Genomic DNA, 19,540 nt, shown 5'->3' with positions numbered 1-19,540 from the left:
CAGAGCCCGACGCGGGGCCCGAACCCACGGACTGTGAGATCATGACCTGAGCCGAAGTCGGACGCTTAACCGACTGAGCCACCCAGGTGCCCATGCTACACCTCTATTTAAAGCAAAACTTCCCAGTAGCCTCCCATCAGGGAATAAAATCCAAACTCCTTACCACAGCCTATTGTGTAAAATAAGGCCAGTAAGTCTCTGCCGCTCAAACTGCCCTCAACACTTCCTGTTCTTCCACAGCTCACTATACGCTGTGGCGCCTGGAACACACCGTGCTTATTCATCTGGGGCCCTTGGAATGAACAGTTCCTCCACCTGGAACACGCAGCACCCAAAAGTTTGTGCACCTGGCTTCTTCTCATCATTCAGACGTCACTTCAAATGTCACTGCTTCAAAGCTGTCCTTGACCTTCCACTCTAAAGGAGCTCCCCAGTCTCCTGCCTTACCACATCACTGTATTTGTCTTCTTTGCAGTCCTAATCGCGATCAGACAGGCCTTGTTTACATCTGGATAAAGAAAATGTGAAATATCCACACAATGGCAATTATATGGCCTTAAAAAGTTAGTAAGAAATTCTGTTACATGCTACAACACCGATTGCAACGTCCTCGAGGCCATTCTGCTAAGCAAAATAAGCCAGTCCCAAAAGACAAATACCACAGGACTTCACTCATTTGAAGTATCTAATCAAAACCAAGGATACACGAAGTAGAAAGGTGGAAACCAAGGGCTGAGGGGGAGGAAAGGAAGATGACCGTGTTCAATGCGTAGAGTTTCAGTGTCGCAGATGAAAAAGTTCTAGCGATCTGTTGCACAACAATGTGAATTTACCTGCGCTTAAAAATGGTTACGAAAATTGGGGCGCCTGGGTGGCGCAGTCGGTTGGGCGTCCGACTTCAGCCAGGTCACGATCTTGCGGTCTGTGAGTTCGAGCCCCGCGTCAGGCTCTGGGCTGATGGCTCAGAGCCTGGAGCCTGTTTCCGATTCTGTGTCTCCCTCTCTCTCTGCCCCTCCCCCATTCATGCTCTGTCTCTCTCTGTCCCAAAAATAAATAAACGTTGAAAAAAAATTTTTTTTCAAAATAAAAATAAAAAAATAAATAAAAATCTTTTTTTTAACATTTATTTATTTTTGAGACAGAGAAAGAGCATGAACAGGGGAGGGTCAGAGAAAGAGGGAGACACAGAATCTGAAACAGGCTCTAGGCTCTGAGCTGTCAGCACAGAGCCCGACGTGGGGCCCGAACCCACGGACCGTGAGATCATGACCTGAGCCGAAGTCGGACGCTTAACCGACTGAGCCACCCAGGCGCCCCAAGATTTCAACTTTTAGCTGTTAAGATTACTTTGGTGGAAACGCATGAGAAGCACTATCAAAACTGCTTCTATATAGATAGGCTAAAAAGAGAATTTGATGTGATACTGTTTTTTAATATTTAGTTACAGTATGTAACAACAGGCTGTGAAAATAAAGTACTATTCTGAGGTTTTACTTCTTAAAAAACATTTTGACTCCTAACACATGTGTTTCTCAGGTATTAAATAGATCATAGATTTTAGCATTATGAGAAAGCCTGAAAAAAACTTTCATTCTCAGTGTTTCTGGAGGCTCAAATATTATTAAAACAATTTTAATGAGAAAAAAATAAAAATAAAAACAACTTTACTGAGAAATAATTCACTAGCATATAACTCACCCATTTATTTTTTTTATTTTTATTTTTTTTTAAATTTTTTTTTCAACGTTTATTTTATTTTTGGGACAGAGAGAGACAGAGCATGAACGGGCGAGGGGTAGAGAGAGAGGGAGACACAGAATCGGAAACAGGCTCCAGGCTCTGAGCCATCAGCCCAGAGCCCGACGCGGGGCTCGAACTCACGGACCGTGAGATCGTGACCTGGTTGAAGTCGGACGCTCAACCGACTGCGCCACCCAGGCGCCCCTAACTCACCCATTTAAAGTTGAGTGCAGTTCAGTGGCTTTTATTGTATTCAGAGTTGCGCAATCATCACCACGATCAATTTTAGAATATTATTACCCCCAAATGAAACCCCACTTCCTTTAGTTGTCATGTCCAATTCATCTACCCCTTCACCCCCAAGTCTAAGGCAACAAGTAACCTACTTTCTGATAGATTTGCCTGTTTTGGACTTTTCATGTAAATGGAACCATATGAATCCTTTGTGATTGGCTTCTTTTGCATACCACAATGTTTTCAAGGTTCATCTATGGTGTAGCGTGCCTCAGAACTTCATTCCTTTTTATGGCTGAATAATATTTCGCTGTATGCATTTTGGGTGTCCATTTTGTTTATACATTCATCAGCTGATGGACATTTGGGTTCTATCTATTTTTTGGCTGGAAGTAACTTTTTGACATTAAGATTTCATCTCTCTGAGTTAACCATCTCATCAAAGCCATATTTAATACGTATTCAGCTTTAATGGGGGAAGGAATAGATATTAAAGCCATGGTCTCCCTAATGAGATAATAATATGCACAGACATTATTATTGGACATAGTTTTTTTTATTGTTGTTTAAACACTTCTTTTCAGGGTTAATTGATAGTTTCTTTAAAAAATATCTTTGCCTTCCTTGGTTGAGAGACACTGGCGAGTAAAGATGTGTTATAATCAGGAAAATGTTACATTTCATTTAACAGAGCCAGGCACAGCCAATACTTTTATATGCTGATTTCAAATCATAAACCACTTAGTCTTGGGGAAAGAAGTACAGACAGCATCGTAATTGGTCAGTTTACAGTTCTGAATGCTTTTCAACTCAGGTGTATCAACATGATCTAACCTGAAAACACACTCTGAGTAAGATGGGTTACAGAAGGGATTTGAAATAAGAATTTAAGGGGCGCCTGGGTGGCTCAGTCAGTTAAGTATCTGACTCTTGATTTTGGCTTGGATCATGATCTCTCAGTTTGTGGGATTGAGCCCCACATTGGGCTCCGTGCTGACAGTTCAGAGCGTGCTTGGAATTCTCTCTCTCCCTCTTCCTCTCTGCCCCTCCCTCCTGACTCTCTCAAAATAAATAAATAAATATTTTAAAAAATTTTATTTTTTAAATAGAATTTATTGTCAAATTGGCTTACATACAACACCCAGTGCTCATCCCAACGAGTGCCCTCCTCAATGCCCATCACCCATTTTCCCCTCCCCCCCACCCCCCATCAACCCTAAGTTTGTTCTCTGTATTTAAGAGTCTCTTATGGTTCACTTCCCTGCCCCTCTGTTTGTAACTATTTTTTCCCCCTTCTCTTCCCTCATGGTCTTCTGTTAAGTTTCTCAGGATCCACATATGAGTGAAAACACATGATATCTGGCTTTCTCTGACTGACTTATTTCCCTTAGCATAATACACTCCAGTTCCATCCACATTGATGCAAATGGCATGATTTCATTCTTTCTCATTGCCAAGTAGTATTCCATTGTATATATTAACCACATCTTCTTTATCCATTCATCAGTTTATGGACATTTAGGCTCTTTCCATAATTTGGCTATTGTTGAAAGTGCTGCTATAAACGTTGGGGTGAATGTCACCCTATGCATCAGCACTCCTGTATCCCTTGGGTAAATTCCTAGTAGTGCTGTTGCTGGGCCATAGGGTAGGTCTATTTCTAATTTTTTGAGGAAACTCCACACCGTTTTCCAGAGCGACTGCACCAGTTTGCATTCCCACCAACAGCACAAGAGGGTTCCTTTTTCTCCATATCCTCGTCAGCATCTATAGTTTCCTGAGTTGTTCATTGTAGCCACTCTGACCGGTGTGAGGTGGTATCTCAGTGTGGCTTTGATTTGTATATAAAAAAAAGAATTTAATTGAGGGAATTGTTTTGATAGATGACAGAGGAGCCAAGATGCCAACAGAGAATAGTGAGGGAGCCCAAAGGACAGCAGTAGCAGGAAGGAACTACTCTGCCTAGGACTTGGATATAAGAAGGAAATGGTGATATTTACACAGTTCAGAAGCCACAGCAGAATGGAAGCTGGAGCCATGTCAGGCCACTCTAGGAGGAGCTGAAGAGAAGATTACTGTTGGATACTTAATCAGAAGCAAAAAAGTCAGAGAAAGAGTCTGGCTTCTCTCTCAGTTCTGCCCTCCACTGAAACCAGCCAGAAGTCAGCTGACATGGGAACCTGGGAAGTGAGCTTGCAGGGTTGGTCTCCTCCTCAAGATTTCTTAGGTGTGACATCAAAAGTATGACTCACAAATGAAAAAAAATTGATTAATTGGACTTAATAAAAATTAAAATTTCTGTTCTTCAAATGAGACTGTTAAGAAAATGAAAATACAAACCTCAGAAAATATTTGCAAATCACGTATATGATAAAGGACATGCATCCAGAATATTAAAAACTCAAAAAAAAATCAATAGTAAGAAAAACAATCTAGTTTTAAGAAGGACAAAAGGCTTGAACAGATACTTCAGTAAATATACAGATGACAAGCGCTTGAAAAGATGCTCAACATCATTAGTCCTTACAGAAGTGCAAATTAAAAATGATGAGACATTATTACACGCCTATCCGATTGGCCAAAATTGCAAAGACTGATCATACCAAGTGTACATGATATAGAGCAATTGAAACTCATATACATGGTTGGTAGAAATGAAAAATAGTATAATCACCTTGAAAAAGTTTCTTAGCACATTAAACATGTATCTTCTATGGCACAGCGATTTCTCACCTGTATATTTACCCAAGAGAAATGAAATGTATGTATGCCTATCTGTATGTCCATACAAACACTTGTATACAAATGATCATAACTTTTATTTGTAATAACCAAAAGCTGGAAACTGTTTAAACCATTGGGCTTTGGGGTGGTCTGTTACATAGTGATAGCTAATGGTACACCTAACTAACTTCTAGTAATTTTTTGTATCTGTACATGGCCCATTTTCCTCTGATTCTGGCCACAGCTCCTACGTCATCTACTACTTTTCCTTATTCATTCTGCTCCAAACATGGCAACTTCTAACACAAATCTTTGTCCTTACTGTTCCCTCTGCCTTAACTACTCTTTTAAAAAATATTAGTGTGTGGGGCGCCTGGGTGGCGCAGTCGGTTAAGCGTCCGACTTCAGCCAGGTCACGATCTCGCGGTCCGTGAGTTCGAGCCCCGCGTCGGGCTCTGGGCTGATGGCTCGGAGCCTGGAGCCTGTTTCCGATTCTGTGTCTCCCTCTCTCTGCCCCTCCCCCGTTCATGCTCTGTCTCTCTCTGTCCCAAAAATAATAAATAAACGTTAAAAAAAAAACTTAAAAAATAAAATAAAATAAAAAATATTAGTGTGACTAGGGGCAGCTGGCTGGCCTTAGTAGGTGAAGCATCTGATTCTTGATCTCTGGGTTGTGAGTTGGAGCCCCAGACTGAGTGCGTAAAATCTTAAACACATTAGTATGGCTTACACTCTCATTTTAGTCAGTTTGTTTTTGTTTGTTTGTTTTTACGTTTATTGCCTTTCCCACTTGAATGTTAAGGTCCATGAGGGCAGAAATTTTATTTTGCTCACTGTGCGGCACCTAGTACTGTGCTTGGCCCAGAGCAGATGCTAGATATATATTGAATGAATGCCCGTTCGTTCCAGCCTTCTCAGTTTTCCTGATCCTACTGGCGTTGGTTAGGTTCTCACATCACAGTTGTCTATCATCACTTATCACTATGTTAACTACCAGTCTAGTAACTATCTTTTCTACGCCGTAAATTGCAGAAAAAGGTAGGACTCCTCTAGATCTTGACTATTACGTACCTAGAGCCTAGCACAGCGCCACACACACGGAGCTCGGTAAGCACAGAATGAACTCACAGGAACTCTGCACCGAGGCAGCATGGCCCACGGAGGCCGGCCTCGCGCAGGGAGCTCCGGGTTCCTTGGCCGCGCCCCGAGCGCCACGTGACTCAAGTCCACACCACGTGGCTCAAGCCCGGTCCCTGCCGCCCCGCCCCGCTCCCGCGGCGCGCGCCGCTTCCGGTGGGGGCGGAAAGCGGAAGTGTGGGAGGGTCTGCGGGGCGGGCTCGGGGAGGTCCCGGGGGAGGATGGAGCAGTGAGCGGGTCTGGGCGGCTGCCGGCAGCGCCATGGAGACGGTGCAGCTGAGGAACCCGCCGCGCCGGTAAGGGGCCGCTGGCTAAGAGGCAGGGGGTGGGGAGAGGGAAAGGCGGGAACTCGCAGAGGGGAGGCACCAGGTGCGCCCCCGTAGGGGTGGACCCGCGGGGCGAGGCTACCCGGCTGATGGGCACCTGCTGAGTTGGGGGGGGGTGTGGGGGAAATCTCTCCCGGGCGGGGGTCCGGCAGAGGGGAGCGCGCGCCCGGGGGAATAAACGTGGGGCTGGCTGGGGAGAGCGCTTGCTGTGGAGGGACATCCTGGCGGAAGGGGGGCGCTGCTGAAGGGAGCAGCTACTGAGGGACGTGGGGACAAGTTAGGGAGAGCACCTGCTCAAGGCGGGGGCTCTTGCGGGGAGGCTGTCCTAGGAGGGATTCATCGAGGTAGCGGGGAGGTGGGGGGTGGAGGATGCTGACGCAGGATGGGAACCTAGAGAGGTCCAACGTATGGATCAGGAACAAGCAGAGGAAGGCTGGATGCACTTTCTAAGGGAAGGGGTCCCACCTGAGGGGTGCAGTGGGGAGGATCTGTTGAGGGGGAAAGCTTTGCGCCTAAGGCGGAAGGCGTGCCGAGAAAGGTTGAAGGTCCAGCAAGGGAAGGCTTTGTGGAGGGTAGCATTTAGGAAGATTTGCTGGATAGTGTCCCCACTCTAGGATGATGATGGCATCTTTCATTCCTGATGCCCAGTGCCTTCCTAGCCTTCCTCATGTTCTCCTCAGCTTTTCAAATCTGCCATTGGGAAGGAAATAAGGAAATAAGAGGAGGTTTTCAAGATGGGCAAATTGAGGCCCAGAAGAGTTGCGACACAGCTCTGTGTATTTCCTTCTTTGCTCCAGGTCTGGGTCGTGACCTGACCAGACTGGGCCCTTTTCAGGCCTCTATTGTTTTGTATCAGCTCCAGATCCTACTACTACCTGGAATTGTTTTAAGTCAAGATCGGGGAGGTAGCAGATCCTAGAAAGTCTGAACTCTTGGGCTGGTTATAGTTGTATCATTGATTTGCTCTGTGGACACCAGGATCTTATGTCAGTCTGCCACATCTGGAGAAAAGTAGAGTGCAGAGATCAAGGGAGTCATGCTTCTCTGGGGTGCAGTGTAGTTAGCTTCTATTTCACAGAGACCTCTGACTTCCTGCAGCAGAATGAGCACTAAAGTAGGAAGTGTTCTGTGTGTGGGAGTGTGGGGCAAAGGAGAGGTGAAGGGAAGGGATTGGCAGCCTGGGCTGCACACTTGGTGTTTGTTTGAAGTACGCAAACACTGCGGAAGGCAAATAGCTGGTTGGGGTGGACTCATAATCACCCCACTCTAGTGTGCTGAGACGGAAATAATAATGATTCTTACCCAAACGGCACTTACTGGGAGCCAGACACCTTCCCAGTGCTTTCCATGTCTCCTGATGAGCCTCATGAAATTGACCTATAAAAATGGTAATTTCACGTGATTCAACTTCTTATGACTCTTTTGATTGTCACAACAACCCTCTGAGGTGGTTATCTCCATATTTGTTTCACAGGTGATTAAACTGAGGCACAAAGAGTTTAAGTGATTTGTGGGAGGTTCCACAGTTAGTAAGGGGCAGACCTGGGATTTTAAACCAGGCGATCGGGTCCAAAGTCCATGCTCTTAACTGCCTCAGTCTGATGCCTCTGTGGAAGGATCCCGGTTCCACAGGGCCTGTGTATGTTAGCAAGTATTTGCTGAAGCACCATAGTGATCCAGTTATAAATGTACACGGGTTATATTTCTTTCTGAAATATATTCATTGTTCTTCCGAGGTCTTGGTTTAATTGAAAAGAGGATTAGGAATCTGAGTTTTGTTTCTACCTTTGCCTTGTGTTATATTAGCTTGGGCAAAAGAGTCAACCTTTGTGCATTTTGGCACACTCATTCCCGCACCTTTTGGATTTTCAGAAATTTATGAAATGTGCAAGAGGAGAGCACTGCAGGGCTGAATTCTTTTTTTTTTTTTTTTTTTTTTTTTTTTTTTTTTTTTTTTTTTTTTTTACCATTTATTTATTTTTGAGAGACAGAGACAGAGTGCGAGCAGGGGAGGGGCAGAGTGAGAGGGAGACACAGAATCGGAATCAGGCTCCGGGCTCCGAGCTGTCAGCACAGAGCCCGACACGGGCCTCAAACCCACAAACTGTGGGATTGTGACCTGAGCCCGGATGCTCAACCAACTGAGCAACCCAGGCGCCCCTGCAGGGCTGAATTCTTGAATGAATTGCTCATCTTAGGTGAACCTCATCAGCAGATGAACTTTATTATTTGTTAGGACTGCCATGTCCGTTTCACACACTGGGTGATTGAAATGGCAGAAATTTATTTTCTTATAGTTCTGGAGGCTAGAAGTCTGAGATCAGGGTGTCAGTAGGGCTGTTTCCTTGAGGCCTGTCTCCCTGGCTTGTAGATGGCTGTCTCCTTCTTGTGCCTTCACATGGTCTTCCCTCTGTTCCTATCTGTGTCCTTACCTCCTATAAGGACACCAGTCTTATTGAATTAGGGCCCACCTATGTGACCTCATTTTACCTTTATTACCTCTTTAAAGGCCCTGTCTCCAAATAAAGTCACATTCTGAGGTCTTGGCATTTAGGACTTCAACATATGAATTTGGGGAGGGAGAACATACTGATTTTTATGATCATTAAAAAAGTCATCAATTTATCTTACACATTTGTTGTAACCATTATCAAATTCTGAGTGGAAAGAGGGATAAGTAGACATTAATAAAACGAACCTTACAAGAGTTCTAAGATGGGAGAAAGAGGCTTCAGAATTAGCCAGACTTGTGAATAACTATTTCTTAAACACCCTTGTTTGTGTTTGGAAAGGTACAGGTGTCTTGTCAGAGATTCGGTTGGCATGTGTTCCCAACAAGGGATTGCAGTCTCAATGCAGGAAATCCTCTCTGCGTTCATTTGTGTGTGACTGAGTGATGAGAGATTAAAGTTGATGGCTTATGTAGGAGTTTATGATTTTTAAAAAAGTGAATTGGTGTCAGATAATAATAGCGTGGTGGAGGATGCAGAGAGCATTTCTGGGATGCTTGGCTGTCCATGTGGCCATCTGACTTAGGAGAGGAGCATCTGCCGGTGTTTGGTCCATGGAGGCTGTGTTGGCCAGGCCTGTTCTTTTATGAGCAAGCAATGAAACTACCTATGACTTGGGGAAGTCCCAGCTGAGAGCTGAATCATCAGTCGGGGCTGTTTTGTGCTTCTTCCATGAAAATTTATGGTATAAATGTCATTAAGAGTCACTTACCAAAAGATTTTCCATAGCAATCTTAATCGTTGATAACCTGCTAACCCTTTTTAGGGTGGAATTCTATTCTTTTGAAAACTCGCAAGGATTCCTGGTAAAAGCTTAGGATTCCCATCATGACGTTCATTGATCAATTTAGGAAATATTTATCGACCACTTCTGGGTTGTGAGGCACCAGAGAAATAAAGATGTTTAAGCCCAGATCAAAATCAAACAAACACCCCACTTCGATTGTTTCAGAGAACTGCCTGAGCAGGTATAGAAAGTTCTTCTGTCAGAGGATTATCAGGCGCTTGCAGCTGTTTCTGTCACGGCAGTGGCAGTTTCCTTTGTTATGTTGTGGTCTCAGAGTAGTTGAAATCGTGAGTTTTGTTTTTTTGCAGACCACAAAGTCAACACTGCAGAGGAACACATTTGATCTTCCTTTATATAAGCTGTTTAATTATACTTGAAAAATGAGGTATTGTCCATTGTTTATACAGTTATAAATTCAGTGCTTCCCCGCCCCCTGCCTCCCGCCTCCCTTGGTTTATGCGATGTTCTTTCTAACTTCTGAGTTCATAGACATGTTGCTTCTGAACTTTAAGAGGAGTTTCACTTCAGCCCTTTTTGTTTTGAAGCTAGTTTTTATGATGTCATTGGAATTTAATATTTAGGACCTTTTGATTTTCAAAGGTCGCGGTGGTCATTTTGTTAATTTTCAAGTTGTGGCAATTACTGACGTGGAGCATTTCTCCATTTCTCTAGTACATAGTCTTGACATTTACAGAATTATAAAAGATTGTCCTTTAGAGATCAGTGGTTATGGGTGGATACACTTGACGTGTTCAGGGATTTCTTTTTTGTCTTTTCTTTTGGTTTTGCTATTTTTTCCGGGAAGGTGTGTGTGTGTGTGTGTGTGTGTGTGTGTGTGTGTGTGCGCGCGCACACACGCATGCATGTGTAATTCAAGTCTTTTCATGTAAAAATTGGTATTGTCCAGCTAGTTTGAACCTTCTCTCTACAAAGAAATCTCTAGTGTTACTACTTCCATATTTCACCGTTTCCTGAGCTGTCTTTTCTTTGTTGTCTTTTGTAGTTTCAGGAAGCCATTGTGTAGAAGATGCACACGTATACACACACAGATATTCCTTGGCAAGCTTCTTCCTTAAGCCCATTAATAATTTTCAGAGGTCTCAGAGTTTTATTTATTTATTTATTTATTTATTTTTAATTTTTTTTTTTAACGTTTATTATTTTTGAGACAGAGAGAGACAGAGCATGAACAGGGGAGGGTCACAGAGAGAGGGAGACACAGAATCTGAAACAGGCTCCAGGCTCTGAGCCGTCAGCACAGAGCCCGACGCGGGGCTCGAACCCACGGACCATGAGATCGTGACCTGAGCCAAAGTCGGACGCTTAACCGACCGAGCCACCCAGACGCCCCCAGAGGTCTCAGAGTTTTAAGAAAATACTGTTAATTTTTAACCTCCTGTGTTTGTTATTTACAATGTCTGGCATAGTCTGAAAAATTATCTGGAAGTTATAAGCACCCATATGTCTTTGATTTTTGGGACTCATCGGAGGTACACTGCTCCTCAGGAAGAGTCCCTGAGAGACTATTTGAAATTCCTAGCTGCGTAGTTATTTTTCACTTTTGATCATGTCTAAGTGTATACCTTCCCCTTTCTGTTTCTGTGATACCTGTAGAATCTCTATGTTTTGACCAAATTGCCAAAATCTTGCTAATGAAGGGTGAGAGACTCTGTCTTCCTTGGCCTCCGGGCTGAGACCATATTTCAATTCACAGTTAACCTTACATTAAACATCTTTTTTGAAGAGATAGTTATGCCATTTTAATTCATGGCATCTCAAGATTTAAATGGATTTAAAGGTTCCCTCTAACGCTTGAACCCACTCTGTAGCATTTTAGCCACATGATGATTCATTTTCTGTTTAAATTCTCCAATGATGGGGAACTAGGGGCTTCTTAAGGCTGTCTAAACCATTTCAGAACAACTTTTACTGTTAGAAAGTTTCTTATACCTGTTGAACTGAAATCTGACTCTTGGTAGCTGTCTACCCTCTGGTCCTGATTATGCTCATCAGAGGGAGCCAGAACACGTGCAGCACTGCCATAGAGCCGCCCTTCAGCATCCCTTAAACGTCTTTTAGCTCGGGGTGTCTGGCTGGCTCAGTCAAAAGAGCATGCGACTCTTGATCTCAGGGTCGTGAGTTCGAGCCCCACGCTGGGTGTAGCGATTACTTAAATAAATAAATAAATAACTTAAAAAAAAGTCTCTTAGCTTGCCTTTCATGTTCACTAGTGAAGGCTTTGTAGAGAAATCCCTAAGATGCTAATTTTAATATAAATAACGTATTTTGTGGTCTAGTTGCTGGTAAATAAAATGTATTTTATGTTTTTATTTCTTCATTCACAGGCAGCTGAAAAAGTTGGATGAAGATAGTTTAACTAAACAGCCGGAAGAAGTATTTGATGTCTTAGAGAAACTTGGAGAAGGGTAAGTATACAGAACAAACAGGTGGACAGTAGGTCCCAGTCTTTTTCTTCCCCTAACACTGGAAGTAGCTGCACCTTTCTCATGTCAATAGTTCATACACCTGAGGAGGAGGGACAGAAATGTTGTGTATGGCACTGCTCTGGGTCGGGAGGAAGGTCACCTTACAGCTTGAAATGCCCTTTTCCTCTCTCTCCCCGTCACCATTGTAGACAGATTCATTGATTTCTGGTTTCTTTCACACCAATGGCATCCATTACTTTCTCTCTTATAGAATCCATGGGTTACGTGATTTTATGTATGTAACAGCACTAACTAGCTTATACTTCAAGAATTTTTGTTGATCGTACATTTTTATTTGCTGTTCGTAGTTTCCGATCAACATGCAATAACTTGTTTCAATAAAAAAATGGAATTCAGCATTTTGGTTAGTGTAGCTTTGTGAAATATAGTAAATCAGGGACTGTGACTACCTTTATAACTTCCAATAGATTGAAAATCCCAGGTTGGGAACGAGTTGTCTTCTTAAAACCCAGATATGTGAATGGGTTTATAAAATACTGCTGAAATGGTAATTAGTAGTGGATAGTGGCTGTCATTGACTTTCATGATGCAATAAAGGTTACAGCATAATTTTTTATACCTTTACATATCCTTTTCATTGTACCCTTAACCTATTTATTTCTTTTTCTGTAATGACCAGATATTAAAATGTGAGAGACATTTTTTATTATGTTGTTAATTTTTGAATAGGTAATCAATTCATAGGATTCAGAATTCAAAAGCAAAGGAGTGTATACAATGAGGAAAATCCACATTCTACTTCTATCTCTCAGCCACCCAGTAGCAATCAGTATAGTGGTTTTTTTTTTGTGTATCCTCCAGTGACAGTTTCTGCATAAATAAGCAGGTGTGTGTGTGTGTGTGTGTGTGTGTGTGTGTGTGTGTGTGTGTGTGTTCAGTCTCTTGAGAGTGATTTTAGTTCAATAGAAGACTTGAAACATTAGCTTTTAAAAATGTCTGTTTAAGTACTGTGTGCTTCTTGAAATCAAGTCTTCCATATTTTATTTTGGAGTTTAGTGTTATTTATGTCTAATATAGGTCAGCAATAATGTTAAACCTGATCGTGGATTACATGGCATAGGTTTTCATGGATTGCCTCCTTGTAAAAAACATTAGTCATCTCTTTGTAAGTTGGAGAAATACTCTTTGGAATCAAACAAGACATCAAGCAGAGAAGGGAAGTAAAAGGGGACACCAGCTGTGCTGTGAAAAGACAAGTACAAGATGAATCTGAAGACTGCAAGTTGACTTGGCATCCTTAAAGGTATGGAAAAATGAAGTCCCTCTACATCTCTTGCCTGCCCTTTTCAGCTTTAGCTTGGTATCCTTGCTCTTTTCCTCAAGGAAATGAGTCCAAAGCCCTTAATCTAACAGTGCTGACAGGTTGTGCTTTGAATAAGGTAAACATGGTAGGCATAACTGAATATGTAAGTAACTTGTTTCTTTCAGTTTTAATCGAAATGTGTTACAGTCGTAAAGGTGTGGACTCTGAAATTAGAGCTGCGTTAAAACTCTTGCTCTACTGTTTTTTAGTCACAATAAACGAGTGAGCTTGAGCAAATTATTTAATATTTTGAAGCTTCGGAAACTTCAGCTATAAAGTGCAGACATTAGTATCTCCCTCATTTGGGTTAAGTCAAGTATTATATGAGGTAATGGGGGTAAAGTACTGAGTACTGAGTATGGTGCTTGTCACAGAGTAAGTCCTCAATAAGTGGCAACCATGATTATTTTATTTTTATGTCTACCAACTGAAGCATTTTTCAGACCTTACCATGTCAAATTAAAGTTAATCTTAACTCTTCCAGTATATTTAGGTGTTCTTGAAGGGAGCTCTGTTTGGGTTGATTGGGTTTGGGGAACGCCAGAAGAAAACTACAGACAGAGAATATATCAGGAATGTAGCGTAAGGGAAAACTAAGCTAATTACGATTGTTTTTAATTGTCTTTTAGACCTATGCATGTCTTCATTGAGGAACTTGGAAATTTCCCTATAGAGATATAACCAGCAAGAAAATTGGCCTAAAGCTTCAGATCTTTCTCCCCGTGCTATCACCGTATTGTTCTTTTAAGTGATACCACAGATGCTTGGATTTCTGTCATCATAGCTGAATGAACCTGAACAAGTTTCATTTAACTAACAGAATCCTAAAGGAAGACCTTAGCTGCCCTTTTCTGTCTAAACACAAACTGCCATGCCATCCTTAAATTGTTCTGGAAAACAAATAGACTGTGAACACTCACTGACTTGTGTCTTGTGAAATGAGCTCTGGCTGACGGACTGTATGGATTCTGGAGGCCGTGGTCCTTCTGTGTATGGAAGAAACGCTGTGGATCTGTGGCAGAGTAGAGCCAAAGCTCCAGACCAGAATGAGTGGACCATGCTTGGAAAGTGTTTTGAGTGCCAGCCTAGCACCTTTTGTCCTTCTGTTATACTTAAAAGTTTTACGCCTTGACTCATTGAAGTTTTTATCAGCGGGTAGTAACAAAAACATCTTGCCCATGGTTTCATAGCTAGTGAGTGGTATTGTTAAGACTTGTATCAAGTTACTTTGGCTTCAGACACTGTATTATTTTTTTTTTTCCAAATTGATCCTTGCCTTGTATGGCTTGTATGAAACCCCTACTTCCCCACCATTTTTGTTCTCTGCCAGTTAAAATTCACTGTAGTTTTGTGGTAGGGAATCTGGTCTTATGGAACTGGCCTAAAAGTGCGAACAATTGCTGAAGCCTTCTAAATTCTCTTCAGATTACTGGAAATGAAGTACGTGGAAATCACGAATCTTAATTGTTATGTGAACTCTCGGAGTATTCCTTGCTCTCAAGGGAGCATAGGGAGGCATAGAGAGTGTTCTGGTCAAGATTGCTGAGTGAGCACATGCAGAGATCTCTCTTTCCATTTCAAACAGATAAAACTAATGAATGAAAATTAAAAGTTTAGATAAAAGGACACATGGCCAGCTACGGACCAGGGATGGAAAAGATATGTAATAGTACGGGGGTGGGGAAAGCTTGCCTTGTCCTTGTCAGCAGATTGCAGGTGGGCTTCCTACATGAAGCTGTGGGATGGATGAGGCTCCCCATCTATGAGCTAAAGTTGAAATAAATTTGCCCAAACACCACTAGAAAGTATCATTTGCCTGTGGCCTGGGGAAAAAGTGGAGGTGCCTGTTGGACAATAGGAACTGGGAGAGGCAACAACTCCCAACTCCTAACGGGGGACCAAGTTTAAGTTGTACAGCTTAGATGATGGGGCTAAAAGAACCATGAAACCACCATGGCATCATGAACTGGTCATGGCAGTTAGCATTGTGTAGAGGAAAATTATTGAAGATAAAAGGAAACTCCTGCAAGGAAATCTGCCATGAAATAATGATCAGAACTAACAAATGGGAGAATTCACACCCAAGGAAATAGAAATAGTGGAGCAATCTCAAAAGGGATTTAACATGTTTTCGATTTTCAAAAAGAGAAGACAGACTAACATCCTTGAAAGAAGAACACCTGGTTATGAACATGAACAGTTAGCTCCATGAAAAATTAAAGTTGGGAATCTTGACAATGAAAACTATAATGATTGAAGTTCAGGAGGTCCAATAATTTGGATAAGCGGTAAACTAGACAAGCTGAATGAATTTGTGAATTGAAGGATAGAAATGAGACTGATCACAAAATGCAGGACAGAGAAACATGGTGTTAGAAATCAAGAGGGTAACGTGGATTGAGGAGATGCAGTATGGGTCCAGTAGGAATTCTAGGAGATAGTAGAAAAGATAGGAAATAGATAAGGCTGAGAATTTCCAGACTTGAAGAAAAACATGTGCCTTCAGATCAAAGAAACTTATGAAGTATCAAATAAAGCAACTCCTAGTTATATTATAGTAAAATTGTAGAATGTTAAGGATAAAGAGGAAATCTGGAATACTATAGAAAGAGAGATTATCTATGAAAAATGATAATCCAATGGTAGCCAACTTCTTGGCAGCAATAGAAGCTGGAAAACTGCAGAAAAGGTGCTGAGGGAAAGCTATTGTCTACGAACTCTGTATCCAGCACAACCGATTCCAAAGAGGAGGTGAAATACAGACACTTTCATACATATGGGACCTAGTGTATCAAGAATAACTTTGGATGAAAGTAATAGAATACCCAACTAGCAATGGCTAACCAATAAGGGCATTTAATAACTAAGTAATAATAAATCTGGGGTGAAAGATTCCAGAATGGTTGATTGGCTTGATAATGGGTTAGCTATTTGTGTAGTTCTCTATTTCAAGATGGCTACATTACTTTCCAGCATCATGCCTTATGTAATAGTAATCAAAGTAGGAAAGGAAGTGGCGAGTAAAAATGGGCCTTCTTGTGTGCTACCATCTGATTTGTCAAGGAAGAAAGTGTCTCCCAGAATCCCTTCTACAGAATTCCCCTCAAATTTCATTGGCCAGAGCTAGGTCATGTGCTTATTACTACTTCAGTCACCAGCAGAAGAAATAGGAATGCTGAGTGCTTGGACCACCATGTTTTATCCCCTGGGACCAAGCCTTCACCACCCTAATGAATCAAAAGTTTAACTGTGAGGAAAAAGAAGCAGCAGTCAGGCTTCCACACAGGGTCAATGGTTGCCTTTCTCTGGCAAAAAAAAAAAAAAAAAAAAAAAAGTAACATTTAAGGATTATTATACTAGTTTGACAATATAAGGGATTCTGATGGAATGGAAATTTTTTGTGTGTTCTGCATAGACTTTTTTTTTTTTTTTTAAGTTTTATTTACTTTCACATTGAAATGGTTCCCAAGTGTCTTTTGGCAGCTAGAGCATTCAGCTACTTTGCTAGATCAGGTGGCCCTGTGATGTTGATGTTTTTTCACCAAGACAGTGTGAAGAAACAGGTGGGTTTGGGAAATAGGAAGGATGTCTTTTTAAATTTTTTTTTGTTTTCAACGTTTATTTTATTTTTGGGACAGAGAGAGACAGAGCATGAACGGGGGAGGGGCAGAGAGAGAGGGAGACACAGAATCGGAAACAGTCTCCAGGCTCCGAGCCATCAGCCCAGAGCCTGACGCGGGGCTCGAACCCACGGACCGCGAGATCGTGACCTGGCTGAAGTCGGACGCTTAACCGACTGCGCCACCCAGGCGCCCCATGGATGTCTTACTCATTGTGTTTTCAGTGACAGCCGTCGAGGTTTCCGGTAAAAATGTAATCCATGCAAGGTGATGATGGTATGTCATTTGACCACCACAATTGTCTTGTAGTTTGTATTGTCATTTTACAGGTGAGGAAATTGAGGCACAAGAAGGTTAATGTGTATGTAAATGATGGTTAATATGTAGTGGGGGATAGGGCTCAAATCCTAGGTCTTTCGATTCTAAATCCCATGCTCTTTTCACCCCCAAATTGAACCGACATATACACTTTTTATTTATTTCGATAATAATCTTGTAAGGGGGCATGAGTAAATGGCTTTATATGTGCTCCGTTCATCTGATACTAGCCTTTGAAGGGCCTGAGATTTTTAATTAGTTTCCATAATGTTTTAAGTATTATTGTGAGTGAGAGGAGCAAGGACGGAAAGACCTCATGGGACTGGAGTGAACACGAGCACAGAGGCGTCCGTTTCTGTGTTCGAGCCCTGGGAGCTCTGTGTTCACACAAACCTAGATTCACTTCCTGGCCTGACCACTTAGTTTTTTACCTTTGTGATGACCAAGTCTTATAACCTCTGGGCCTTTACACATTTTTCCTGTAAAATAGGGATAATGACCCCTTCTTTGTTTTTTGTTTTTGTGTGTGTGTGTGTGTGTGTGTGTGTGTGTGTGTGTGTGTGTGTGTGGATGAACTGGGATGATGCACAGCTTCTGACAGACATCAGGCATGGTAGCTACTATAACAGTGATTATTTTATATGGATACGTTCAGTTATTTAAATGTGAAGTTAACAGGTTGTTTTTCCTCCCTGAAGTACTTTAGCTGTTTCAGTTTTGCAGTTGTAGTCATTGGGGGTATAATTTAGAACCATGAGTTGCTTGCGTTTTACCACTTTGTATCTCTGGTCTTGCTGTGCCTTTACAAACGTTCTCTTTACCCCAATTTTAGGTCCTATGGCAGCGTGTACAAGGCTATTCACAAAGAGACTGGTCAGATTGTTGCGATTAAGCAAGTTCCTGTGGAATCAGACCTGCAGGAGATAATCAAAGAAATCTCTATAATGCAACAATGTGACAGGTAAAGCCATGTGGTGTTACTTTGGAGAGGACATGGTTTTGGATTATTTACAGTTTAACACCTACAGATGCATTTCCTTAGATATTTTGCAGAAGAGAGAGTTTAGTGGAATCACTATGCATGTTCCTTTCAGACAAAAAAAATCTGATGAAAAAATGTGTTTTAGTAGCTAAACTTTTATGGTTTCTATTCTGGATAGATTTTTTTTTTTTCTTCTCTTAGTAAGCCCCTTTCAAAACTAGGAAGAGGAGGCAAAGAGGCAGAAAGTGGTGCTGGCTTTTTTTTTTCCCCCCTGATAATGATCTCTTTTACTTCCTGTTGAGAAAACATGTCTGCAGAAATAGCTAAGGAGAGATAATTCAAATACTTTCAGCTCTAGAAGCCTTGGAATATCAGATCTATAAAAAGAAAATGCTTTTTTTATGTATTACTGTTCCTTCACATTTAAAAAAGAATTCTTCAAGCTCAGAGTAGTTAAGAATTGTATTTTTGAGGAACTAAGATTTGTCAAATGTTGTAAGCAGGAAGTCAGGCCACCAAGCAACCACAGAAAAGCACGTGGTTTGCTCTGAAATTCTGTGACAACATGGGTTGGTCTCTGTGATGGAGCAGGTTTCCCCACTACTGTTTATTTAAAAAATTTTTTTTAAGCCACTTTTTTTTTTTTTCAACGTTTATTTATTTTTGGGACAGAGAGAGACAGAGCATGAACGCGGGAGGGGCAGAGAGAGAGGGAGACACAGAATCGGAAACAGGCTCCAGGCTCTGAGCCATCCGCCCAGAGCCCGACGCGGGGCTCGAACTCACGGACCGCGAGATCGTGACCTGGCTGAAGTCGGACGCTTAACCGACTGCGCCACCCAGGCGCCCCTAAAAAAATTTTTTTAATGTTTATTTGTTTTTGAGGGAGAGAGACAGAGCAGAGCTGGGGAGGGGCAGAGAGAGAAGGAGACACAGAATCTGAAGCAGGCTCCAGACTCTGAGCTGTCAGCACAGAGTCCAGCACGGGGCTTGAACTCACGGACTGTGCGATCATGACCTGAGCTGAGGTCGGATGCTTAACCGACTGAGTTACCCAGGGGCCTCTCCCCACTACTGTTTAAATTTGAGAGAAAGACACCTGGGTGGTTCATTTTGTTAAGTGTCCAAGTTCAGCTCAGGTCATGATCTTATGGTTCATGACTTGGAGCCCCACATCAGGCTGTTAGCACAGAGCCTGCTACAGATCCTCTGTCCCCCTCTATCTCTGCCCCTCCCCTGCTCGTGCACGTGCGCTCTCTCTCTCTCTCTCTATCTCTCAAAAATAAATAAACATTAAAAAAAAAAAAAAGGTCAGAGATACACAAACTTAGAGGCAATGCCAGCTCTAGGGA

At 42.2% G+C, this 19,540-nt stretch overlaps 1 protein-coding gene across 1 annotated transcript in view; it reads left to right on the top strand.

Moving 5' to 3' along the window:
* The first annotated feature begins 6,034 nt into the window (after positions 1-6,034).
* The window catches only part of STK4 (serine/threonine kinase 4), a 94,459-nt gene continuing 80,953 nt past the window's right edge, over positions 6,035-19,540 (top strand). The window contains exons 1-3 of the mRNA XM_040446957.1: positions 6,035-6,131; positions 11,804-11,884; positions 18,039-18,167. Of these exons, the coding sequence (XP_040302891.1) occupies positions 6,097-6,131; positions 11,804-11,884; positions 18,039-18,167 (245 nt within the window). The 5' untranslated portion in view covers positions 6,035-6,096. The remainder of the gene's footprint in view (positions 6,132-11,803; positions 11,885-18,038; positions 18,168-19,540) is intronic.

The sequence above is a fragment of the Herpailurus yagouaroundi genome, unplaced genomic scaffold (genome assembly GCF_014898765.1).
Source record: "Herpailurus yagouaroundi ecotype Mexico unplaced genomic scaffold, PumYag 196, whole genome shotgun sequence".
Classification (NCBI taxonomy): Eukaryota; Metazoa; Chordata; class Mammalia; order Carnivora; family Felidae; genus Herpailurus; species Herpailurus yagouaroundi.
The sequence above is the reverse complement of the archived record's forward strand: the minus strand, read 5'-3'. Positions and strand labels throughout refer to the sequence as shown.